Source organism: Culex pipiens, chromosome 2, assembly GCF_016801865.2.
Source record: "Culex pipiens pallens isolate TS chromosome 2, TS_CPP_V2, whole genome shotgun sequence".
Lineage (NCBI taxonomy): Eukaryota > Metazoa > Arthropoda > Insecta > Diptera > Culicidae > Culex > Culex pipiens.
Genome location: NC_068938.1, coordinates 30,211,847 through 30,239,679, shown reverse-complemented (window position 1 = coordinate 30,239,679; position 27,833 = coordinate 30,211,847). Strand labels below are relative to the sequence as shown.

Here is a 27,833-nt window from a genome sequence, read left to right as displayed (position 1 = left end):
TTTCGCTTCGCGAAATTTTGGATTGACACCCGTAGACAGTGCCCTTAGGACAAAGTTCTTTGTCAAAAAATGCTTAATTTTTGGTTATTGGCTTATAAAAAAAAAAAACAAACGAGATAAACTCTCTCTTAAGTGGACCACATCTTGATATAAGCATAATTAATTTGTCATTAAATCAAATCTTCACAGTAAAAAAAGTGAAAAGTGTAAAAAAAAAATGTTTTTTTTTTATTTTTTTAACTAATTAATAATATGGCTTAAAAAGTAATTTTCTCACATTTTTTAAGATTGTCAAAAGCTGTTAGTTTTTATTATATCGATGCCTTTGTGCTCTCTTATGCTAACTAGATAGGAAAACCAGCAAACTTAGTACAATAAATCACAGAGGCATCGGTATGGAAAATGCATCTTTTCTTTCAACCGTACCATTTTTATAAAAAAAAAACTGCGATTTAAGACTACCGTCATCAGGGGTGACATTGGGTCTGGGGATTGAGATTGGGTCATACAAATTTCAGCATTTTTGTATGACCCAATCTCACCCCCCAGACCCAATGTCACCCCTGATGACGGTATTTTACTAAGAGCAGCAAAACATTGCCTCGCCTGAATTTAACTAATAATTTCACACTCACAAAAAAATGTGCAGCTCATAAAAGCAAAACAATGCAGAGCAATTCTCCAAAAAAAAAAAACGTTTTTTTTTTAAATTTGATATTTGTATTTTTCAATTTCGATGAACTTTGTATGTACCTTTTTATGACCAAAGAACTCATTATTCATTTCTAGTTCATCCATACAAGTTTTAATACAATTTCTATCAGTCAGCTGTCAGCATTCCAAACCATAAGGCTGTCAAAATATTCGAACATCTGTGTCTTGAGAACGGATTTTCCGAATGATTTAATGTCTTGGGCAAATTTGTTTGTTTTGCCTATGACTTCCCAATATAATAGATAAATTATAAAAATATAATTGACTTTCCATACAAAAAATTGGACGATGCCTGAAATTACCAAAAACTGCTATCTTTTAAGCAACGATGCCAGATTATTTTATCTGTAGTTTCTTAAAAATAAATCTGTATGTTATCTATATCATGTTAAATTCGAAGCCATAGAAGACTTTTAAAATTTTTAACAGCAGATTTAAGTTTTGTAATCATATTAAAGCATAATTCAGTTACTAAATTGTTTTAAATTTAAATTTAATCATTTAAAAAAATCTGTAATTGAAATTGTGGTGATTTTTGGGATCGAAAAATCTGTATAAATGGCATGGCTGCTTTTGAACTATGGCACAAGTTGGTCAAAATTCATTTGGCAATGCTGCCAATTTTTCTAAATAAATCTTTTTTTTTAAGTGTGAGCAAAGGGCATTTTACTACATTATTTTAAGATATTGAATCAAATTTGCAATCGAAAAATACTTTTCAAAAACATCGATATCAGTTAAACCAGCTGACTAATATCCACTTAAAATTTGTTTGTTGTTTGAAAAGTGCCTTTTCTACCTGTAAACGCAATTACCAAGCTTGAGAATCTACGATAAAAAAAATACAAAGGGATCAAAAAATGTTCTGACAATTTGCTTCAAAAATATTAAAAACAGTTAAACAGTTGTCCAGATCGCAAAATTAAGTGGAAAATTGATTTTCCGAAAAAATGTGAATTTTTTGAGCTTTGGTATCTTGAGAAGAGTTGTTGCAAATGGAAAAGAGCAACTTTTGGTTTGGTTGAAAATTAGGGTGGTTCACGATAAGGGTGATTCTCAAAATAAAACTTTTCTGGAATATTTTTGGGATGTTTTATTTTGTTTTCTAGAAAATAGTTGGGCTTGCTATTCCAAGCAACTTTGTCGAAGACACCAAAATTTTATCTAGCAATCTACGACCAAATTTAGAAAAAAATCAGTTTTTTTAACGTTCGGGGCCAATTGACAATTTTACATAAAAACTTAAAATATGACCAAAAATCGTCATTTTTACAATTTGGGTAAATTCTAAGGCAGATTCGGATTCAGCAGGTAAAACTACATGAAAAACATATAGTTGGACAATTTATGAATTCCGTTAGGGTGGTCCCATACATTTTTCCCTTGAAAATTAGACATTTTCAAAAGATGATACCTCGGATTGAAAGAAAAATACCCCTGATTTTTTTTTCGAATTCAATGTGGCGCTTAAAATTTGGTCTGCCTTTTAAAGATATTTTTGTTATAAATTAGCATCTATTTACCTTAAAATGACTGTCGCTTTTGACCATTAAGACCAAATTGACAAGTCAAAAAATAAAAATGTTTGCTTCAAAGAGCTCTAAAAGTGCCCCGAACATCACTTTTATAGTTTTATCTAAACCTTTACCCTGAATTGCTACGTTAAAAAACGTATTTTTAAAGAATCACTCAGATGCTTTCTCTAAATTTGGTCGTAGAAGGCGTAGATTGCGAGATAAAATGTTGGCGTCTTGGACAAAGTTGCTTGGTTTAGCAAGACCAACAACTTTCTAGAAAACCAAAAAAATCCCAGAAAGATTCCTGAAAAATTACATTTTGAAAATCCTCCTAATCGTGAATCACCCTAATTTTGAATCAAACCAACCCGGTCAATTCAATTTGAATTCTGAAAAGGAATCTAATTAGAATCTAGTTAAATTCCGTTTCAAACGCAACAACCGGTTCCGTGTTCGAACCTCGAATAAAATTATGTTCAAAATTTTCAAATTATCTCTAACATTTGAAAAGGCTCAAACAAATTATTTATTTTTATTTCATTACCATATCAAATGGCAAGGGTTTGTTAATACTCTTATTATTTGGGAAAAGAAACCTCCTGATAATGATAATTTTGATAAAATTTTGTTAGAAAAAAAGGAATTGAAAGACGCTACTTTTGGTACCCAATCATGCATATAGGCCATCACTCAAATTTTTAAGTTGTTGCAGTTTTAGCGAAAAAGGTTGATTTTTTCCCGTTTTCTCAATTTTATCGTTTTTGCGCGCGGTTTGTCGAAAACCCCAGTTTATATTTTCAAAATATCGTTTATGGGAATGCTGTAATAATAACATCACAATTTTTTGATATGTTATTTGAAATTTTCCCGAGGAATCCGATAAAAATATTTTCAGATATAGGCTCTTTGATACTGAGACTTTCAAAACAGAAAACTTATAATTGTTCATATGACTTTTTCAAATGTTAGGCTAGATTTTTGAAACTTCTAACTATTTTTCCTTAAAAGCCTATCTAATGGCCTTTCTTTTGCGATCAAGAAAGCTAAAATCGGTTAAAATGGCACGGAGTGATGATTTAAAAAAAAAAAGTTTTTGCGAAAATCGATGAAAATGCCAATTTTTTTGACCACTCTAACACGGCGTAGGTGTGTGTGTGTGTGCAACCAACCAAACAGGACCACGCGGCCGCTTCTTACAAATTGAGTTGTTTTCATGTATTTTTAGATCTACATTCTATACATGCAAATAACTCGCATAGGCATTTGGAAGGTGTTAGCTCTGCCGAGCTTCGGTGACCCATTTCTACGCTGGCTAGCCGAGCGCGAGGTACTTCAGCTTTATCGACAAGCCCCGCCCTGAAGAACGTTTGCACCAATCGGGTTCAAACGTTATTTAGAACTTCCGAACCCTTGTCAAATGGACAAGGACCCAGCGCGTATATAGTTGGTAGTAACAGTATTCCTAATACCAGTTATAGTTCACCAAGTCGCGATGGCCTAGTGGTTAGCATTTTCGCTTACCAATCCAAAGGACGAAGGATCGAACCCCGACTCGAGCGACTTTGATTTTTCGTTCATGTTCAGAGTTTCAAGATTAATATTTCCTATACTTTCTCGTTGGGAGCAGATGGGAATCGAACCCAGGACCATTCGCTTACAAAGCGAACACCGTAACCAGTCAGCCACGGCCGCTCCCTAGACCACTCTAACACGGCGTAGGTCTCCCTAATAGCCAAACAAAAAAATATAAGTCTAATTATTTCGGTCACGGAACACCCAGACCATTTTTTTCGAATCATGCAGTTTTCGTGGGGAATGGCTGTATGATTGTGTGTAGCTATTGGAGCTATTCAAAATTATTTTCTTTTTGTTCCAAGCTTCAAGACCAATAAACACATGGTAACTTTGAATATTATCCTTTCTTTATGATGGCGTTTAGTATCAAAACGAACTCTCATTATTACATGTTAATTTTCTTTTTTCTTCCAAAAACAAAAACACACCTGCTCAAATGTGCTTCCAATGCTTCTTTGTCCCTGTATGCTTGCTTATCATCAACATAAAGCAAACCGAAAGCTTCACATTTTGAATCATCTGGTTCGTTTGCGCAAACGACAATAAAAAGGCCCATTTTATATTGCTTCCTTCAGGAAAAGCACGCCCGTTCATAAACTTTGTGAAGCAAGCAACCTACAAAATGCTTCCCGCTCTCTTATATTATGTTGTATGAAGAAAGAGGTGTACACACACACTCGTTTACTCTAAACGCATACGTTTATTCAACCCCTCCGAAGGTGCTTCCCTCCCCCCAGGACCTTCTTCAAACTTTGCAGAAAAAGCTCTGCGATTAAATTTCTTCCCTCAAGCCACTTTAAGCTCGGTACCAAATGGGACCCGCACTACACGACGTGAAACCCCATACACACTACCCTCATTTGTGTCAAGCCCGCCGCCCGTAATTTCAATCTCATTTTCCATTGAGCTTTATTTCCCGAGAACCGAAGAAACGCCGGAGAGGATGTCTTCCTTGCTGGTTGACACTCGAAAAAAAAGTTGACGAAAAAGGCAACTTATGTGACTTGGATTCGAACGCGCGCTTGCAGCGCGCCAAGGTTGCGCCCCAACAGGATGATCCATTTCACTTAGTCGTAAAATTACCATTTTTGAACTGTGCCCTCATGGGTAAACGTTATTAGGCACGGTGTGCAAGGTTCTTGCGTTATATTTCGAGAATAAAGCGCACCGACGACACACTTTACACAAACTTTTACGCAAATTTGAGGAAGAGTGGGAGTGAGATGTTTGCCTATTTGATTATTTGCTGATTTAATTTGGCTTTTTGGAGGAGAGGAAATTTTCATTGCAAGGTAAACCTCGAATGAAGGTGTGTGTGTTTCCTGATGTGATTTCAAAGGTGTGTGGGAAAGGTTAAGTACGTGCCGAAGGGCATTAATTTAACTCGGTGAAGGATCAATTTAGCGCAATTTGTGTGGAGAGTTGTGCTTTGAAGTGTTTGTTTACATACGTGGAGGAGGCTTGACGTTTGTGGAAGGTGCCACAGCAGATAGTGTAAATATTTGAAACGTGAGATATTTGAGAGACTGTGGCGAAAGTTGTAATTAAATGTTGAATAAATTTTTTAAAGTTATTCCATTTATTTGACGTTCTCTTTTTGGGCTGCTCTGACATAGAATAATCAAATTTCCTCTGTCAATCAACGAAAGTTAATGGAACAAAATCATGTATCTATTCATCTCTAATGATGACAGCTAATGACAACTTCATTTCCTCTCCACGGCACAGGTTCGGTCATTTTTAGCCCAAAAACTTCAAAGCTCAACAGAGCGTAACGCCTGTGTGTGTAAGTTTGGCCGCCTCTGTCTAATGTCATGTCGCTTGGCCTCAGGGCATGTTGGCACGTTCGGCGTCGCACGCTGACGACGTTGGTGGTAATTAAATGGTGTTCCTCATCGTCGCCACACCAAAGTCAAAGAGTGTCAGAAGAAATTAACTTTTGTCTTCTACTTCTTCTTTTTTTTTGGTGTGGAGACTGCGAAGTCTGACATCGGACACCAATTTTGTAGCGCCAGGACATGGAGTTTTTGAGGGGGTTCATTTTCGAAGTGAAGAAGAGAGTGTACAACATTTGGAGCTTTGCTGGGTTTGGGATTGGGAAACGGTGGGAAACTTGGAACAAAAAAAACTGTTATATTGCTTTTGAACAATGAGAAAAAAATAGAGATAAAATCACAGAAAAAAGAAAACATCTTCATAAAAGCAAAAATATGTTATTTCGTTATTTTCGAGTTATCTACAAATGTCAAAGATCTTAAGCTATTTTTTAAAGATTTCTTGTCCATAATATGCTCGTGCCTCGATTTTATTGAAATGTATTTCAAAAGTATAGCGCTGTGAAATAACTCATAACAATCAATTTTGAGTGTAGTTTTTGGACTTGTTTTAAATCATTTATTTAAAAAGCAGAAATGTAGAAATGTATCAAACTCAAAATGGATTGGGTGATATATCTATAAAAACAATTATGATAAATTTTAAACGCTTTCGAAAATCGATTTTTCTAATTATTAGTATTTTTTATATGATTTAAATTTTGTGTCTTTGTAAAAAAACGCCATTTTGCTTGATTCTGAAATTTTCAATTATTTTTATCAAAATGAGCATAAAATTTGATATCCGTTACATTTCAAAACACAAATAATGGATCAAAATGTTAACAAGATAGCATCATTTAAAAAATGGAGTATATAATAAAAACATTGTGAATACTAAATTTTCACAACATTTTCAAAAAATCTAATTTTAGGCATTCAACTTTTTAGTGACAAAAGGTTTAATAAAAAAAATGGGATTTTTCCTCGTGTACCAATTTTCTTCTGAAAAGTCCTAACCATAACAAGATTTTTTTTCTAAGACACCAAATCGATCACATTTGTAATAATCACATGATAAAATTGAATGGAATCTTGGACTAGAATGAACAAAGTTCCAATGAAAATAAAATAATGCAAAATCAAAATTTTTGCGAAATCCTGAAAAATTTCCCATTTTTGGAAATAATATTTTAAATTTAATTTTATGAAAAAAGAGAAAAAAAAAACTTTTATTTTTATAGTAGAAAAAATAATTTAAATTCGAAATTTTTTGTCTTATGAAAATGATTGTTACAACTGGTCCTTTATAAAACAAAAAAAATCACAAAAACACATTGGAAAATGTACAAAATGTGATAAATCCTATCTCAATAAATTCAAATTCATTTCAGGTTTCAAGTGCGCCATAAATTCTGTTAAAAATAACAATGTTTTGCGATAAAACCCCACAGATTTACCTCGCTAAAATGATTTTTTTATAACAGCTATTTAGAAATTAAGACAAATTTAGAATTTTGAGATTCTTATTGATAACTTTAATAACAAAACAAAAATCGATAAGTTAGTAATACAAAAAAAAACAATCGAAAAATACATATTTTTGAAACAATTTCCCATTTTGTCAGGGTGGTTCAGTTTTTCCTTGAATATTCGACATTTTCAAATATCAATTTCTCAAATTGAAAGAAACCCAAGAGATTTTATCAACTTTTGAAGTATTACACATCCTATTCCAAGTGCAACCTGATTCACAAATAAATGCCAGTAGTTTTGCATTTTTTTAGATTTTAAATTACATCTTTTTTACATGAAAATGGATGTAACTTTTGATCCACAGGTCCCAAAATCACTTTTAAAAATGTGAATGTTTATTTTGAAAAGTTGTAAAAGTGCATCCAATACCATTTTACTCTGAAACTTAACCATGAATTGCAACGTTCAAAAAAAATATTTTTGAGGGTTTGCGCTGATGCTTTTGATAAGATTATTCGTGGGATGTGATCAATTTGCTCAACTACTTTGTAGAAAATGAAAAAAAAACCCAAAAAATCCTGGAAATTTTGATTTCTTCTTATTTTAAAACCAAGTCAAAAGTTGACCCTGTTTTGCAACCACTCTTACGAAGATTCTTAAGCTCTTAAGCTTTCGAAACATTGTTTATTTATTTTTTAAATGACGAATTAAGTTTCATTTAAATATAACAATTTCTCAACTGTGAATATTTCCAATTTATCCAGTCGCTAAAAAAGAAGAAAATATGTAATAATCTTCAAATATAAGGTTGAACAAGAAAATACTGAAGAGATGCCCAAATACTTCAAATGTCAGGATTTCTAAAAAAAATCATGTTACTATTTTTAATTTGTACTTGAAAAAATGTTCAGAAACTAATAACTTAATTTAATAAAATATTTCTTACAATATCACTCATTCCGCACATCCCTGCCATAACCTCAAAGCTTATAGGCACGTGATCCGCAGAACTTGCCGCCACCGCGTCCAAATTTGTCATCTCTCGTTTCCGCTCGTTAAGGGAACAACGGAAGAAAAAAACAAAAACTTTATGACACAGTTAGTTATGACACGCGCTGATGCTGATGCCTCTCTCTTTAAGACTTAAGGCTGTGACTTGATGCCTTTACAGAGGGCTGTTGCGAAAAACTTTTGCTCGCCTAGTCTTTTGAGTTAAAGTTTTCTGAAGTGAGTGAAATGCACTTAAAGTTTTGCCCTGATGTCAAAGTTGGATGCTTTATTTGCGTTTGCTTTCTGATTGTAAACAGCATCGAATCTGCGGTCAATCAAGTTTGCAAATGAGCCTCTAATTCAGTGATTGGAACGCATTTGCATATGGCTCCGGTAATTATGCATCAAAAATCTCGACACTAACTTGATTAGTGATTACAATCACTTGAGATGGACGTGTTTGCTCAGTCAACCTGTCGTTCTGACGAGTGCCTAATCAGGTGATAAGACGGTGTGAACGGTTCTCACCTCACCGCCCGGGATGGCAGGTGATTGAGGGATGGATTGAAAATTCTTTGGGGTTCTGAGTCGTATCATCGAATGTTTTTTCACCGAATAGGGCATTTAAGCTTTGGATATTTTGCCAAAAATATGGAGATCTGGTTATTTCAGTGACGAAAAAATCTTTGTAATGACCATTTTGGTTGAATGACCATGTCGGTGTAATGACCATTTTGGTGAAATGACCATTTCTGTGAAATGACCAATTCGATTAAGTGAGCATTTTGGTGAAATGACCATTTCTGTGAAATGACCATTTCGGTTAAATGACCATTTCGGTTAAATTACCATTTTGGTGAAATTAACATTTCAGTGAAACGACCATTTTGGTGCAATCACCATTTTTGTGAAATGACCATTTCAGTGAAGTGAACAATTTCGGTGAAATGACCATTTCGGTGAAAAGACCATTTCGGTGCAATGAACATTTTAGTGAAATCACCATTTCTTAAAATGACCATTTCGGTTAAATGACCATTTCAGTGAAACGACCATTTCAGTGAAACGACCATTTTGTTGAAATGACCATTTCGGTTAAATGACCTTTTGGGTGAAATGACCATTTTGTTGGAATGATCATTTCGATGAAATGACCTTTGCACTGAAATTCGCAGGAATTACAATTTCAGTTGAAAATTTGATAAAATAACCTAGTCGATGAAATGACTCACTCGACAAGCTGGCCAACCCCTTTCCCCGAGTCACGACGCCGAAACCTGTCGATTACAGTTGATTTGAAATTGGATAGCAATTAACGTCAGTGTCAATTTGGCCAGTTTCAAGTCGAGTCAAGCTAGAGGAGGGGTTGTTGTGTCCTTTGCCGGATCAGTGGGTCCAAAGGTAGCTCAGAGTGGGGAGGACCCTTGTCACCGTGCCACCTGCCGGTGAGAAAGGATACCGAAGGTGTCGGATGGCTGCCATTTTGGGGCCAGGGCAGGTGGGTTGGTGTTGATGTTGTTGTTTAGTGACTAAGTGGGAGTCTGAAAATCTTGAGTTGGGTGGATTTCGGCGTGCGATTGTTGTGGGAGTGGTTCAAGTTGAAATCAAGGGGTTAGCGCAAGGTTATGAAAGTAGAAGGGTTTTGATTTTAAATTTATACTTTTCTTTGATCTTAGATTTCAAGTCAAGTTCAGGCTACCATACAATTTCGTCCTTTTTAAAATGCTGTTAATTTTAAAACATAACCAATCATGGAGATTTTTTAAGAAAATTCCATAACAATTTCTGTTATTTTAACAATATTAGTTATTGAAATGGCATGAATTTTGTTATTACCATCTGCCCGGGATCGGCTGAAAAAATATGCTTCCCGGGCAGACGGTAATAACTAAATTCATGCCATTTCAATAACAAATACTGTTAAAATAACAGAAAGTGTTATGGAATCTTCTTGAAAAATCCATTTTTACATAAGGTTATAATAACAGTTTATGTTATCATAACAAAATTTGTTATTGGTCTGATATGAATGCCAAAACAACTTTGGAATAACATTTTTTGTTATGGAAGAATACCTCCAACTGTTATTGGGATGATCGGATTAGTTGTTAAAATAACAAAAAATAATAACAAAGATTTGTTCGAAAAATAACTGAAAATGTTATTAGTCTGTTATTACAATAACAACCCAATAACAAAAAAATCATAACGGCGAATAACAAATGTTGTTATAAATAACGTAAAATGTTATTGGCCTAGTATTTTCAAATATCAAAAAAATGTTATTTCCAAGTTATTTCCGTCTGCTCGGGAATTCTCAGTTGCAGGTTTTTTGACGGAGCCTCTTTTTTGAGAAAAAAAATGTTATTTTGTTTTAATTTGTTACAGGTCGTACCACACAAATCCTATACATCAACATCAAGTGGAAAATGTTGAGCTTGCAGCTTTTTCGGAGAGTTTTTATCCTCGCCAGTCCGCAATTTTTAAAATTAAAATTAAAATTTCCGAAAAGTACTCACATAATGGCGTAAAATTTCAAATGAACCTAATGAAATTGAGCCCATCCTATCGCCATTACCATCATCACTGGGAAGTAGCAAGTGGCTTATGGTTCATGAATAACCCTTAAATGTTCAATTTGGGAGTTGGGCGCACACAGCGGAAACCACCATCAGCGATGTGTGAAATTTGAGGACTTTGGCGGCATGTCACACCATCAGCACCATGAGGCGATTAAAAACAATAAGACCACACACCCAATTTTGGGGGGAGCTTTTCCGGGGGAGGTCCAACGGGTTGGTGATGCTACACATTGTATAGAATAATGTACTCGTGGTACCGAATTGAAAGCAGCATGATTTGGTTTTGAGAACTTTGAAAGCTTCATGAGCGCGGAGTAGGAACACGATTTTTTTGGATATCTTTTATTTTGGGACGTTACAAGAGCGTTTTCAAAAATAATATCAAATGAACATCTAAGTTTTCTAATTTTCAAAAACTTTCGATTTTGGTAAATCAAAATAAGCTTTACAACAAAAATTTCCAACAAAAATCGTGCTCCTCCACCACGTGTCCCACGCCACTCACATGTTGCTAGCGCGGTATTAAAAGCCCCTCTCCTTCAAAGAGATGACGCTATTTGCGCTTCAATCGCAGCCATTTTCGCGCCGCGGAACATTAAATTCAATTTCTGGTTGTGAAAGGGGCGAACCACGGGAAGCTTTCAGCCCTTGCGCCACCACGCGGGGAGTCCTTTCATCAGGCCAGATGTTGTTCAACGAGGTCCTCATTTGGCCAGGAATGTGTCTAAAGGCCATCATCATTATAGGGGGCTGATGGGATCGTACCCTCTCTCTCTCCCTGGAGGCTGTGCATATTAATAAAGCATGGTTTCAAAAAGCGCTGCTTTCCGAGAGTTGAGATTTCTTTGTGAATAAATTCAAAGAAACGATAAAAAGCAATTTCTAGCTTATTGCTTTCACCTGGTGCCGAAATTACGGCAGGTACAGTCGTCACTTGGTAATTTCCAACCTGTCACTGTGACACTCCATCAATGGGGGAAAATTTGATTGCTTTTTCTTGCACATTCAGGAGGAATTTCTGGGAATGCCGTAAAGATTGACTTGGAAGTGACTGCTTTGATATGCAGCAGCAGCCGCCCATGATTGGATTCATTTTCTAATGGGTTCGATCGTCGGCAATTCGATTCGATTCAGTGAGCTTAAATTCTAGACAACAGTTGAAAGCAATCAATTCTCAGCATTGGAATTCTGTAGATTTGCTGATAAACTGATCATGCTGGGAGACGTGATTGCAGAAATTAACTACTTTTACTCAGTAAATTATACTAGAATCATGATTGCAATCCATTGGAAACTGGCATTTGTAGTTAGTTTGTCACTATAAACATAGTAGGGGAAATATACCCATTTAAAGCTTAATAAGCGGTCGTGTTTCAATCATGCTGGATAATCTGGAGTGTTTCTTGAAATTTACTAAAACAAAGTACACCAACGAGAAGAGCAACTTTTTGTGAACATTTCTGTTTTTTTTTTTCACTTTTATTAAAAGTTATGCTATTCCTTTTACAAGCAGAGCAGTTCTCTAGGATTTCGGTCATTCGTTTTTTTTTTTTTGTATTTTTTAATCCGACTGAAACTTTTTTGGTGCTTTCGGTATGCCCAAAGAAGCCGTTTTGCATCATTAGTTTGTCCATATAATTTTCCATACAAATTTCGCAGCTGTCCATACAAAAATGATGTATGAAAATTCAAAAATCTGTATCTTTTGAAGGAATTTTTTGATCGATTTGGTGTCTTCGGCAAAGTTGTAGGTATGGATACGGACTACTCTGGAAAAAAATGATACACGGTAAAAAAAATTTGGTGATTTTTTTATTTAACTTTTTATCCAAAACTTCCAAAACTTAATTTTTTATGCAAAACTTAATTTGCAAAAAAAAAACACTATTTTTCATTTTTTTTATTTTTGATATGTTTTAGAGGACATAAAATGCCAACTTTTCAGAAATGTCCAGGTTGTGCAAAAAATCATTGGCCGAGTTATGAATTTTGTTATCAATACTGAATTTTTCAAAAAATCGAAATTTTGGTCGCAAAATTTTTTCAACTTTATTTTTCGATGGAAAATTGAATTTGCAATTAAAAAGTACTTCAGTGAAATTTTGATAAAGTGCACCGTCTTCAGGTTATAGCCATTTTTATGTTACTTATTTCAAAATAGTCGCAGTTTTTCATTTTTTTTTTTAAATTAATGCACATGTTTGCCCACTTTTGAAAAAAAATATTTTTGAAAAGCTGAGAAAATTTTCTATATTTTGCTTCTTCGGACTTTGTTGATACGACCTTTAGATGCTGAGTTATTGCAATGCAAAGGTTTAAAAACAGGAAAATTTATGTTTTCTAAGTCTCACCCAAACAGCCCAACATTTTTCAATATCGATATCTCAGCAACTAATGGTCCGATTTTCAATGTCAAAATATGAAACATTTGTGATATTTTCCAATCTATTCGAAAACAATATTTTCAAAATTTTCAAATCAAGACTAACATTTCAAAAGGGCCAAACATTCAATATTACACCATTTTAAAATGTTAGTCTTGGTTTAAAAAAATTGAAATATTGTTTTCGAAAAGATCGGAAAATTTCACAAATGTTTCATATTTTGACATTGAAAATCGGACGATTAGTTGCTGAGATATCGACATTGAAAAATGGTGGGCTGTTTGGGTGAGACTTAGAAAACATCAATTTTCCTGTTTTTAAACCTTTGCATTGCAATATCTCAGCAACTAAAGGTCGTATCAACAAAGTCCGAAGAAGCAAAATATAGAAAATTTTCTCAGCTTTTCAAAAATATTTTTTTCAAAAGTGGGCAAACATGTGCACTAATTTTAAAAAATGAAAAACTGCGACTATTTTGAAAAAAGTTACATAAAAATGGCTATAACTTGAAAACGGTGCACTTTATCAAAATTTCACTGAAGTACTTTTTGATTGCAAATTCAATTTTACATCAAAAAATAAAGTTGAAAAATTTTTGCGACCAAAATTTCGATTTTTTGAAAAAATCAGTATTGATTAAAAAATTCATAATTCGGTCAATGATTGAAAATTTCAGAAAAGTTGGCATTTTATGTCCTCTAAAAGACATCAAAAAATAAAAAAAATTAAAAATAGTGTTTTTTTGGCAAATCAAGTTTTAGTGATAAAAAGTTAAATAAAAAAAATCACCAAATTTTTTTTACCGTGTATCATTTTTTTCCAGTGTAGTCCGTATCCATACCTACAACTTTGCCGAAGACACCAAATCAATCAAAAAATTCCTTCAAAAGATACAGATTTTTGAAATTTCATACATCATTTTTGTATGGACAGCTGCCAAATTTGTATGGAAAATTATATGGACAAACTAATGATGCAAAATGGCTTCTTTGGGCATACCGAAAGCACCAAAATAGTTTCAGTCGGATTTAAAAATACAAAAATTAAAATTGAAAAAAAAATACCGATTTCGTAGAGAATTGCTCGGCATTTAAAAAAATATTTCCTTTTTTCAGCTAAGTTCTTTTTTTCTTCCAGCGCTCTTTTGGGTCTGCTTAGTGCTGCCAAAATTGATGAAATTTTAAGCGAACACTCACGAAAAGTAGCATTTATAGAGAAAATTTCCTGGCATCACTGGCTGCGCTGCTGGTGGTGTGGCGGCCAACCTTTGTTCTTTTTTGCCTTCGCTTCTCGCTCGGCTTTCTTCAGCCTTCGATTGAAATGGGTCGTCAAAATTCAAACGTCAAAAGACTTGGTGCGTTTGTTTTTTTGATGGCGCTTGCTAATTATTTACATGTTTCGGGATTATTTTTCAAGTGAGTGACTAACTAATGTGCAAAAGAACATGTTGCCGGTAGTTGGAAGCAATTTTATATCTTAAGCGCTTTGAAAACGTTAGCGCAAGTGAAAAGATATTGATGGCGACTTTCGTTAAGCTTATGATCAAAAGTGCATTAAATTTGATCTTTTTGGCCAGTAAATGGCATAAATTTGCGTGCTTACTTGAGGCGGTGCTGTTGCTGGTAAGTTTATAGCCTAAATAGTATTTTTGGAGCTTTAATCGAGCATCAAACTCTTCATATGACGAAGATAGGTGTTTGATTAGAAAGGGTATATTTCCCCTATCACGAAAAAATGTAAATGGTCTGAACAGCTTGAAAACTTGGTCGAGTACACAAAATCGTATGACAGTGTTGCCAGATCATTAATCCAACAGTTACAGAAAGGTAATTTGGAAAGACATTATCAACCAAAATTGCAGGCTTGAAAAAGTCTATAAATAAAAAAACGTTACTTTAGTGTGAGTGATGCCAAACATATTTTTTTTTAAATAAAAAGTTCACGGCACCTGGCTTGAAAATAATGTACATTTTTAATAAGTACATGTATTTTGGACAGGGTTGCCAGATTATAAATTTTGCAAAATTCTTAGTTTTGGATATGGTTAGGAAGACCAAAAATACCGTGTTTTTAGTTATAGCATACGTTCGCTAAAAAAAATCCGCAGAGCTGTCTATTTATCGAGAAATTCATATTTTTTTTATGCGATGGAAAACGTTGGAAACAAATGACTTTAATTATAGATGGAGAATCAAACTTGCAATCGAATAGTATCGAACAGTGCACCTTTTTCAAGTAATACACTATAACTCAGCAAATATGGATCCGATCTTCAATTAAAAAAAATTAAATTATTGTGAAATTTTTCGATCATTTAAAAAAGTTAAAAATTCAAGTCCACGCAAACATTGGACATGATCAAAAATAAATGAATTCTGGCTTTTTCAAATGTAGAGATTTATCTGAAAATAAAAAAGGCCTTTTTTAACATTTTTCAAATATATAATAATAACTTTTTCGAAAAATTGGCAACACTGCCAAATCAATATTGAAACCTTGTGCCATAGCTCAAAAGAAGCCAGTTGTTGTCATCCAAACATTTATTAAAAATGAGAATTGCGCAATTTTTGTTTTGTTTTGTGAATTGTTTGCTTTGTTTTAAGATTTTAGTGTTTAGTTTTATTGTTTAGTTCTTTAGTTCTTTAGTTCTTTAGTTCTTAAGTTCTTTAGTTCTTTAGTTCCTTAGTTCTTTAGTTCTTTAGTTCTTTAGTTCTTTAGTTCTTTAGTTCTTTAGTTCTTTAGTTCTTTAGTTCTTTAGTTCTTTAGTTCTTTAGTTCTTTAGTTCTTTAGTTCTTTAGTTCTTTAGTTCTTTAGTTCTTTAGTTCTTTAGTTCTTTAGTTCTTTAGTTCTTTAGTTCTTTAGTTCTTTAGTTCTTTAGTTCTTTAGTTCTTTAGTTCTTTAGTTCTTTAGTTCTTTAGTTCTTTAGTTCTTTAGTTCTTTAGTTCTTTAGTTCTTTAGTTCTTTAGTTCTTTAGTTCTTTAGTTCTTAAGTTCTTTAGTTCTTTAGTTCTTTAGTTCTTTAGTTCTTTAGTTCTTTAGTTCTTTAGTTCTTTAGTTCTTTAGTTCTTTAGTTCTTTAGTTCTTTAGTTCTTTAGTTCTTAAGTTCTTTAGTTTTTCGTCATTTTTTATTTATTTATTATTGTGTGAAGTTTTAGTCTTGTTTGAGATCAACAATTTATAAGAAAAACGAATTTAATTTTATTCATCAGACAATTTTGACGAAATGTGGACTAAAAGTCGTGTTGTCAAGATCGGGATGGCACTGTTGTCAGCTCATAATTTCCTTAGAAGATGTGATTTCTTTTTTTAAGTTTTTCGTTTTGAACTTTTTGTCTAGTTTTTCAGTTGTTTTTAAAAAATAATTCAAATTGTCTTGAATCAAGAAACTTAATCGAACTTTTCCTTGGTACAATTCCAGATTCAAAACACCCAAAGAATCCTGCCGGCAAATCTCCTCACACATTTTCCAATTATCTCGAGCATTCCGGGTGGGGTCGGTTTCAATTAATTTTGCATTCCGATACTTCGATATGGAGCTCTAAAGACCATAAATTAGGCTCCGACCTAACCCCCATCAGCAGCTCTTCCATATTGACGGCAGAGCCCGAACAGCATCGGCCTTGAGGTTGGCCAGACCTCTGCAATTTCGAATCTCGCAATCGGCCACGCATGACCGAGCAATGAACACATTATACCGTCCGGGATGATTTCGGGTTTACCGTGAGATTAAGTTAATTTGAGTTGTTTAAAATTTACAAAAATAAAACATTATTTTGTTTTAACAAATTATTGATTTTGAATTAACATTTGGAGCTGAGACATCTTAATCAATTTTAAAGCTTAGAATTGTACTGTTTCATCAAGATCTACATCTGTTCAAAATTGACGATTCCCTGGTGTTGTTCGAGCCTGACGAGTTAGGCTCGCCTCTGGCCCAGATATTCAGCCCGATCCTGTTGATGCCTGCGGTTAGCCCCAATCGGATTAGGCTGCTAGCTTGCCGTAAATCCCAAAAATGCTTCCTCTTCCGCAAATCATTCCAGGGCGTGATTCTCGTTTGACAGACAGCAGAGCGTCCGGAGAGGTGCTAATCGCTTTAAAAGCTACTCTCGTGGCCAAAATGCCGTCCTCATGGTCTCGTTGAAGCCGTAAAGCAGTCAAGTTCTGGAACGTCACATCATTTTCATTTCCATTCTTAATTTCCCCTAAGGCGCATTTTATTTCCGCATTTTTCGCTTACCCCCTCCCCAGTGCGTAATCGGTTCATTTCCCTATAGCCGGAGTAGGTGAACGTGGGAGTGACAGAGAGGGAGGAAATTGCAGGGAAGGAAAGGGAGAGGAAAGATCCGTAACGGCGACAGATGCCAATTTTTGCAAGGTTCCGGATGGATGTTGGAACAGTGGGTTGTAGATCGGGTTTTAAAAGACGAAAATAGTTTTAAAATTTTTCGAAGATAATGGTTTACAGAATTTTACCAAAAAAATTGTTGAACTGGCAACACTGTCATGAGATACTTTTTTAAAACAAAAGAATAAACATTTGAAGCGATTTCCTAAGAAGTTCCATGTTTTAACAATTACCCCGGATTTTTATAAAGTATAGTTTTTATTGCACTACATACTATCACTTCAACGATCCCTCCATGGTTCCCGAATGGATTAACCCGTAAAAAGCTCTCGTTGCAAATATAAATTACGAAAATGGTTTCCATCGAATCGTAAAGCAAAAACCACCACCACCCATCAACGGGAGCCCCAAGATCAGAATTTAGTTTCTTCCGCTCAATCAATTTCCCACCAAGCATTAGCTGTTACTGCTCCGTAATCCTTGGCGGTCTCATCATCTTCAACGATGGATGAAGAAGCCACAGACAGCTTAGCAGCAGCACCAGTTTCGCTTGATTAAATCCACGACGAAATTCAACTATCACTATAGTAACAACGTTTTAACGAGGGAGCGTTAAACCGTATCGATCCCCCCCCCCCCTCACTTGGGGGGTGTTGGTGCGGTTGATGGAATACGTATGTTGAACATGACAGGATTGCATCACTTTCTTGGAGGAAATACACAGGGTTGGTTGAAAGAGTTGGACTAGTTTTTATTTATTGAGTTTTTTAAAGCAGTACAGAAGAAGTTCACATGTTATGCAAATTTGGCACATTGCCACCCCTAGGCTGTACAAAATCCAAACCAGCGATAGGTCTTGCACTGTAACGGGGGATACTTCGAGTTTGTGGCGTTTGGCAACTGTCGGATCCTGGTAGCCGTCTTTCTCGACGAAGTAGTACAAATTTGCTTCATGGAATACCGTAGCGAACCACCTCACAGTGTCGTGCAAGGGGGAGATCGAGTTCAGGCCAGCAAACACCGGAATTTGACGCGTGACCAGCTTGGAGAGTCGAAAGTGCTTGGCGAACGCGTGGAAGTACGTTTCATAAATATTTTCTGACAATTCCATGCAGCACTTTTGCTCGTAGTACGACTGGATCTGCTCGGCGAGCTCGACATCGTCGGGGAAGTCATCGTTGCACTCTCCGTAGTGAAGGAATCCAGCATCCCGTAGGAGGTAGTTGTCATCGGATTCGGTCCATCGACAGGTCGAGTTGACCTGCTGAAGAGTATCCAGCTCCGGGTAGTACCGAGTGCTCAGCAGGAACGAAATCACCAGCGATTGATAGGCGGACACCAGTACGATGCTGGTCAGCATGTACAGCCCCACCGTGAATCGTTCCGAGCCGTTACGAAGCTGGATCAGCGATCCCATCAATCCCACTCCGAGCAGCTTCACGAACAGGTCGCAAACGCGTGTCCATCTGATCTTGTGATCCCGAACAAACTTGACGAACAATGCCAACCCAAACACCGAGCAAAAGTTGGATGTCCAGACGAACCTGTCGAAGGGATCCGACAGAACCGACAGCAGCAGCTTCTGCTCGCTCTGTCCTCGTTTGTCCTATCAAAGTGGCGTTACGGACAGCAGCGATGTTTTCAAAAAGAAACGTATCAACCGGATCATCATCCAGGACACCAAACTTCGCTCCCATCATATTCTTGTCGGACTCGCGGAACAAATCAATGTCCACATTGTCAAAACGAAACAACTTGCGCTGAAAGCGATCGTAATACCTTATCGGCGGTTCGGCATCGTACACCAAGTAAAGCACGTGGTAAACATCCAAGTATATCAAAGCGTCCAACAACTCCTCAAACAGCTCATCCCGCACGATAGCTATCGTGCGAATCCCGGAATCATACCGCATGAACTCCTTGAAAGTTGGGATTCGATCCAGCAGAAGCACTGCAAAGGACCAGCGTTTCCTGGACACATCCTGAAATAGCTGCGGATCGGTGATAATCTCTACGGCAACGGAGGAGTTCCGAACTATTTCGACCAGCAGTTGTTCCAAATACGGTGAGTCAGTGACGCTGAAGAAGATTTCCAACGTTGGGCAGGAAGGGCAGAGGAGATTCTTCAGGTGGAACATTCTGTCTGTTACGCTTGCAGAGATCGGTGATATTGAAAGGGATGTGAGCAAAAACCAATATATTTGTAAATGTCGTGGCATTTGTGTAGAGAAAACATACAAAAAAATATTTCAACTGGGCGACTTGCTCCAGACGACTGACTGAACAATCGATGGCGTAGCATATGGGCACTATCTTATGTTCAAATCAAATTTCATCACATTACTTATGAATGGAAAAAGAAGGGTTTCACTCAGTCGCACAGAGATTAAAGTGGTTCAAATTGTACTTGTGGCCTTCCTTCGTAATTCCCAATATGGGGGCCTTCTCTATGACCAATGAAGCTATTTTGTGTCATTGGTTCACCCATACAAGTATCCATACAATTTTGCCAGCTGTCCATACAAAAATGGTACAAAAATATTCAAAAATCTGTAACTTTTGAGTGAATTTTCTGATCAATTTGGCGTCTTCGGCAAAGTTGTAGGTATTGTTGAGGACTATTGAGAAAAAAAAAGTTACACGGAAAAACAATTTGCCGATTTTTTTAGAAACTTTTTTTTCCCAAAATACGTATTTTTTATTTTCGAGATATTTTGATAGGTTTTAGAGGACCAATTCCCGCAACTTTTGAGCCATAGAGAAGTATGGTCAAAAAAATTGCCGCCGAGTTATGAATTGTAGAAAATAATGATTTTTAGCAAAAATCGAAATTTTATACTAACAAAATTTTGACCAAATTTTTTTATGTAAAATTGCATTTGCAATCGAAAAGTACTTTACAGATATTTTTTGATAAACCCGGGAAGAAGGTAAAAAATTCACACCATTTCAATAACAAATACTGTTAAAATAACAGAAAATGTTATGTATTCTTCTTGAAATATCAATTTTTGCATAAGAGTTGAATAACAGTTTAAGTTATCATAACAGAATTTGTTATTAGTCTGATATTGATTGAAAGCAATAACAACTTAGGAATAACATTTTTTGTTATGGAAGAATAACTGAAACTGTTATTGGGATGATCGTATTAGTTGTTAAATTAACAAAAAATAATAACAAAAATTTGTTCGAAGAATAACTTTAAATGTTATCAGTCTGTTATAACAATAACAATCCAATCCCGGGCAGACGGTAATAACAAAATTAATAATAATTCAATAACAAATCCTGTTAAAATAACAAAAAGTGTTATTATTTTATCCTGAAGATCAACTTCAAGAAGCAAAAATAATAACAGTTTCTGATAAAATAACAAAATTTGGTATTGAAGTGATATTATATTAAAAATGTTAAATAACACGCTAATAAGAGGAAATGTTATACATTTCAAAAACTCTCCTGATAACAATATTTGTTATTCGTTCGGTACACTGACTTAGAAATAAAATTACCATAAATCGCACAAATGGAAAAGTTTCTAAGTGTCCATAACACAATCTGTTATTATTTTTTCTTTTGTTAAATTTGTTTAGATCTTTGGGATAATTTTGTCTAATTTCGTCGGGGTCATTATTTTGGTCATGAAATGGGGTCCTTAAGCTAAAATTATTCTAAAAAGTTGAAATTTTGGAAGTTGATTTTTTTAATTATTTGATATGGCTAGAGCTATGGGATAATTTTGACCAATTTCGTCAGGGTCATTATTTTGGCCATGAAATGGGGTCCTTAAGCTAAAATTATTCTAAAAAGTTGAAATTTTTAAAGTTGATTTTTTTTAATTATTTGATATACCCCCTAAGGGACTTTGCTAAAATTGGCTAGAACTATGGGATAATTTTGACCAATTTCGTTGGGGTCATTATTTTGGTCATGAAATGGGGTCCTTAAGCTAAAATTATTCTAAAAAGTTGAAATTTTGGAAGTTGATTTTTTTAATTATTTGATATGGCTAGAGCTATGGGATAATTTTGACCAATTTCGTCAGGGTCATTATTTTGGCCATGAAATGGGGTCCTTAAGCTAAAATTATTCTAAAAAGTTGAAATTTTGAAAGTTGATTTTTTTAATTATTTGATATACCCCCTAAGGGACTTTGCTAATATTGGCTAGAACTATGGGATAATTTTGACCAATTTCGTCAGGGTCATTATTTTGGCCATGAAATGGGGTCCTTAAGCTAAAATTATTCTAAAAAGTTGAAATTTTGAAAGTTGATTTTTTTATTATTTGATATACCCCCTAAGGGACTTTGCTAATATTGGCTAGAACTATGGGATAATTTTGACCTATTTCATCGGGGTCATTTATTTCACCATGAAATGGGGTTTCAAGCTAAAATTAATCCGATAAAAATAACTTTATGGAGTTCATTTTTTTTTTAATTTTTTTATATTCCTGCCTGGAACCGCGGTGTAGGGGTAAGCGTGATTGCCTCTCACCCAGTCGGCCTTGGTTCGATCCCAGACGGTCCCGGTGGCATTTTTCGAGACGAGATTTGTCTGATCACGCCTTCCGTCGGACGGGAAGTAAATGTTGGCCCCGGACTAACCTCTAATGGTTAGGTCGTTAGCTCATTCCAGGTGTAGGAGTCGTCTCCCTGGGTCCTGCCTCGGTGGAGTCGCTGGTAGGCAGTTGGACTAACAATCCAAAGGTCGTCAGTTCGAATCCCGGGGTGGATGGAAGCTAAGGTGTAAAAAGAGGTTTGCAATTGCCTCAACAATCAAGCCTTCGAACACCTAGTTTCGAGTAGGAATCTCGCAATCGAGAACGCCAAGGCAATGCTGTAGAGCGAATAATTTGATTTTTTTATTCCCTAACGGAATTGATTTATTTAATGAGAATTTTTGAAGTGTGAATAACAAAAACTGTTATTATTTTCACAGAGCGAGGAAGTCGGAGCTGACGTTGAAGTTCGAGCTGGAGTGAGACCTCGGAGACTGCATCGGATTCAGCGAATTTTCAGCAACTTTTACTCGGAGTCGGAATCTGTGAAGTCGGGTATTTTTGGAGAGCTGAAGTCGTCGTTGACGTCATATCCTGCATCCAGAGTCGGAGTTGTCTTCAAAGTATGGATTCAAAGTCGCTTGGAGGTACCCGACTCTGCAGCCCTGACTAGTACATAGGAGTTATGGCAACTGCAGGTTTATTTGCAAATTACAAATAAACCAAAACAATAACTTTTTTTTGTTATGGAGACATACCAGTTCAATAACATTTTTTGTTATTATGCTGCTCCACCTCTCCGCACAAAATAACAAATCTTGTTATTCTTTCATGATTCCTTCTGTGTTATTGGTTTGTTATTGTAATAACAACATAATAACAGTTTAAGTTATTCTTCGAACAAATCTTTGTTATTGATTTTTGTTATTTTAACAACTAATCCGATCATCCCAATAACATATTTCGATCTTCTCACAATATCAAAAACTGACCTTCCCAAGTTATTTCCGTCTGCTCGGGATAACAAAAAATTCATAACGACGAATAACAAATCTTGTTATAAATAACATAAAATGTTATTGGCCTAGTATTTTCAAATATCAGAAAATTTTATTCCAAAGTTATTCGGGAAGGGCTCCGTTTTCAAGATATAGCCACCGAAAGTTTGATTTCAGCGATTTTTTTTGCAGTTTTCGATTTAAAAAATAGTGACCATGGGCGACCATTTCTAAATCATTTTTTTTTTAATTCAGAATATTTGCTTTAAAAATGTTTAAGAGAAGATTGGACCTCTGGTTGCCGAGATACACAGGCTTAAAGAAAAAGAAACAGGAAAATTTAAGTTTTCCAAGTCTCACCCAAACAACCCACCATTTTCCAATGTCGATATCTCAGCAACTAATAGTCCGATTTTCAATGTAAATATTCATAATGAAAAAAAAAATACTATCGAAATGTAATATGAAAACGATTTAAATGAATTATGAAAGAAAAAAAGATATGACAAAGGTTTACAGAAGCATCAAATACTTGTCAGTTTAACAATTTATTACTCAAATTACTGGGTCAGAATGATTAACTACTTTCATTACATAGGTTCTTCTCATCTTGATAAAAATATTGATGAATATTGAATGAATTAGAGTACCTTTTACTTTTATAAGCTCTAAACGAAGCATTACAACGATTTTTTTTTCAAATTGCTGAACAGATAGCTCTTTTGAAAATCAAACTATAAATTAAAAAAAAAAAACATTGACTATAAAGAAAACAACTTATTTAAAAAGATTGTTCGACGTTTTTAATTATGCTAATAAAATTTTGTTTAACAAATATAAATTTTATGAATTTCGACATTAATTGTTATTGAAAAGATCGGAAAGTTACAAAAAACTTTTAAAATCGCACAAGTAGTTTCCGATATCTTAAGCTGAAAAAATATCACAAATTTCTTAATTTCCCAGGATTTAAACTTCAAGGGTACAAAAAGAAAAAAAATATATGCAATGGTTTGAACATTTGAATAAAATGACTATTTTTTAATGCACTAGATGCTAGGACAATTGTTTTGCAGTCATTAGTTTTTTTTTTTAATATTTTGAACAAATATTGTTTTTTCGCTAAAAAATATTTTTTGTCGTAATATCAGCAAAATAACACAATTTTTTTTGTTGGTTAAATCAAGCTCAACATCAATGTAAATGCGGTGAAATGAATTTTATATCAAGTCAAATCTCAACGAATTTTTTTTAATTTTATTTTGAAAAAATGACACCCGATTTCATGAATCAAACATAAACATTAAAAAATTGCACCGGCTTAACTTGAAAACGGCGAAATTTTTCATAGAAAATTGTTCTTTTTCAATTCCAAATTTGATTCTGTCACAAAAAAATTAATTTTAAAATTTTGTTTGACAAGATTTTCGTTTATTTTATAAAAATCACATTTTTGTAAAAAATTGGGAAATTCTACTTTTAATTATACAAACTTCGGGAGATAATTTTAAGGCACGTATAGACAATGATTAATCCAAATAAAAAAAACTAACTTAATCCACCTATGTGGTTGGTGCCTTCCTCACTCTTTTCCAACAATGGGTGATATGTGATATGATGGGTTTGGACACAAATTTCGTCTGATTTCGTTAAGTTCCGGAATACAAAAAAACACACATATTACTCAAGGGCTCATAAAAACGAAGTGGACTTTATAGCTGTCGGCCACCATTGCTAGTACCAACCTGGGTGCTGAATAGTGGTTCGCAAAACGGCCTCAATTTTGAACTGTCAAAGTGGAACCAATTTACTGTTCCCCAAAAGTAGAGAGTATTGTTATCGATCATTAAAAATTGTTTTTTTTTTGCGACAGTGACAAATTTTGATTATTGGGAACCTGGAGTTGGAGTCAAGAAATCTTAAGAAAGTTGAAGGCGAGATTGTATTTTTTTATAATTATGATTGGAAGTTGTTTATGGAGTCGATGCGGTTGTATATACCCAGAAGCTGTCTTAATTGTTTGATTCCGTTTGAAAATCTACTGGTTTAGTGAAAATCTTCTCTGTTTGTTGGATCAGCTTCGCTAGAATTAGCGATGTTTTTTTCGCTGGACTAGGAAGAGCTGCAGGATTCCAAAATCAGCCAGGAAATTTATCTGCCGCAACGCAGAATGACATTCTCGCCGCAGTTCGTCGTCACCCGTAAAAAATTAAAACATGTTCTAACCAATCGATACTTGAAAACAAACACAATTTTACAGCAAAAAAAGTCAAAAACTAGACAAAATAAAACATATACAACTGATTTCAAAACAGCTCATTTACCAGTAAGAAAAAAGTCATGCTTGTGCTTGAACAGCCTCCAACTTTGTAGATGTAAACAAAGTGGGATCATTCGAAAATCACGTGACGCATTCTCTCTATTCATCACCCAGGTACCAACCACTAGTGTCTTCCTTTTAATCTACAAGGACTACGCCGCCCTGGGCTCCTAAGTGTATGAAAGTATGGCACGGAGCGACGGCGCCGAATACACATATTTACACAAAGAATTTTAGAGCGCCCGCAAGGGCTCATAAGTGGCATCTTAAGTGGTCATAGCTTGAGATAGGGTTGCCAGATCTTCAATGTTTTAGACTCGTTGGAAAGGTCTTTCGATTACCTTACCAACGATGGGTCGGATGATGGATCCGGACATTGTTTACATACATTTAAGTGAGATCCGGCTACAAAAAAGTACATAAATATCACTTAAGTGGTCAGAATTCGAGACAGGGTTGCCAGATCTTTAATGTTTTAGACTCGTTGGAAAGGTCTTTCGATTACCTAACCAACGATGGGTCGGACGATGGATCCGGACATTGTTTACATACATTTAAGTGAGATCCGGCTACAAAAAAGTAAACAAATGTCACTTAAGTGGTCATAGCTCGAGACAGGGTTGCCAGATCGTCAATGTTTTAGACTCGTTGGAAAGGTCTTTCGATTACCTAACCAACGATGGGTCGGATGGTGGATCCGGACATTGTTTACATACATTTAAGTGAGATCCGGCTACAAAAAAGTAAATAAATGTCACTTAAGTGGTCATAGCTCGAGACAGGGTTGCCAGATCGTCAATGTTTTAGACTCGTTGGAAAGTTCTTTCGATTACCTAACCAACGATGGGTCGGATGATGGATCCGGACATTGTTTACATACATTTAAGTGAGATCCGGCTACAAAAAAGTAAACAAATGTCACTTAAGTGGTCATAGCTCGAGACAGGGTTGCCAGATCGTCAATGTTTTAGACTCGTTGGAAAGGTCTTTCGATTACCTAACCAACGATGGGTCGGATGGTGGATCCGGACATTGTTTACATACATTTAAGTGAGATCCGGCTACAAAAAAGTAAACAAATGTCACTTAAGTGGTCATAGCTCGAGACAGGGTTGCCAGATCGTCAATGTTTTAGACTCGTTGGAAAGGTCTTTCGATTACCTAACCAACGATGGGTCGGATGGTGGATCCGGACATTGTTTACATACATTTAAGTGAGATCCGGCTACAAAAAAGTAAACAAATGTCACTTAAGTGGTTATAACTCGAGACAGGGTTGCCAGATTATCAATGTTTTGGACTCATTGGAAAGGTTTTTCAATTACCTAACTAACGATGTATAACATGATGATGTTTGGTTCAGTTTACTGCCATTTATTCAACTTCCGAAAATATGCGAATACAGATTTTTATACATAACTTTTGAACTACTTATCGAAACTTCAAACAATTCAATAGCACCGTATGGGACCCTAAACCAAGTCGAATGCGACTGGTTTGGTCAAAATCGGTTCAGCCAGTGCTGAGAAAACTGCGTGACATTATTGGTCACATACACACACACATACACACACACATACACACACACATACACACACACATACACACAGACATTTGTTCAGTTTTCGATTCTGAGTCGATATGTATACATCAAGGTGGGTTTTCGAGCTTTAAATAAAAAGTTCCATTTTAGAGCAGGATTATAGCCTTACCTCAGTGAGGAAGGCAAAACATCTAGTGAAAAACAAACAAAAATGCGGAAAAAAATTACGCTGATTTTAATTTCTGCTTCTGAATATTGGCCGATCCTAATTGCGAACCTAAACGATAAAAAATATTTTCCAAATTTGAGAATTAAAGAAAAAGGTAATTTTTATTTATGGTTTGATTTGAAAATTATAAAATTGTTTTTGAATCGTTGCAAAATTCCAATAAGATTCACTTTAAACATTGAAAATGTGTCCTCGAAAGATCGAAGATGAATTTTGAATTAACTTCAGCTGATTGCATTTCTTTTTTATTAATTCTGAAGCTTTCTGATATTTCCTTCTTTTTAAATAATTACCGACATAATATTTTTGACAATTTAATCAATTAACCTTTTTTAATTAGTAATATGTTGGGTCATTTGATTAAGGCAATCGAATATACACTCTAAAAAAATCTTCAATTTTTCAATTTCAATTGGCAAATTCACACACACACACACACACACACACACACACACACACACACACACACACACAATAAGTTCGGAAAATACCAGTTTTGAAAAAAACCCATTTTAGAATATAATTTAGATGACGAAAAATGCCATATTTTGAGCTATGACACAAGTCGGTAAAAAAAGCTTAATTTTTCATCATATTCCAAACTCTTACCCCTCACTGTAAATCTCCAATATCCGCTACTTCCCAAGCTAGTGCAAGCCTCAAAGTGCCAATGATGGGTTTTGCGGCGTCTTTTAGTCCTGGTTGAACCTTCACACTCCGCACCGCACCCCTCGATCCCCTCCGAGGATCGTTTCCAATAAATCGAAATGAGAAGTGAGCTCATCTAGTTCCAACCCCATAAAGTGGAGCAGATTTTTCACCTTTTTTCCTCAACGAG

General features: G+C 35.1%; 2 protein-coding genes across 2 annotated transcripts in view; both read right to left on the bottom strand.

Moving 5' to 3' along the window:
• Nucleotides 1–19,537, bottom strand: part of LOC120426584 (uncharacterized) — a 33,048-nt gene extending 13,511 nt beyond the window's left edge. The window contains exons 1-2 of the mRNA XM_052706885.1: nt 19,061–19,537; nt 18,212–19,005 (exon numbers count right to left, since the gene is read on the bottom strand). Coding sequence (XP_052562845.1) covers nt 18,212–19,005; nt 19,061–19,537 — 1,271 coding nt within the window. The remainder of the gene's footprint in view (nt 1–18,211; nt 19,006–19,060) is intronic.
• The window catches only part of LOC120426583 (insulin-like growth factor-binding protein complex acid labile subunit), a 222,694-nt gene that overhangs the window by 178,626 nt on the left and 16,235 nt on the right, over nt 1–27,833 (bottom strand). The gene's annotated exons all lie outside the window — the stretch shown is intronic.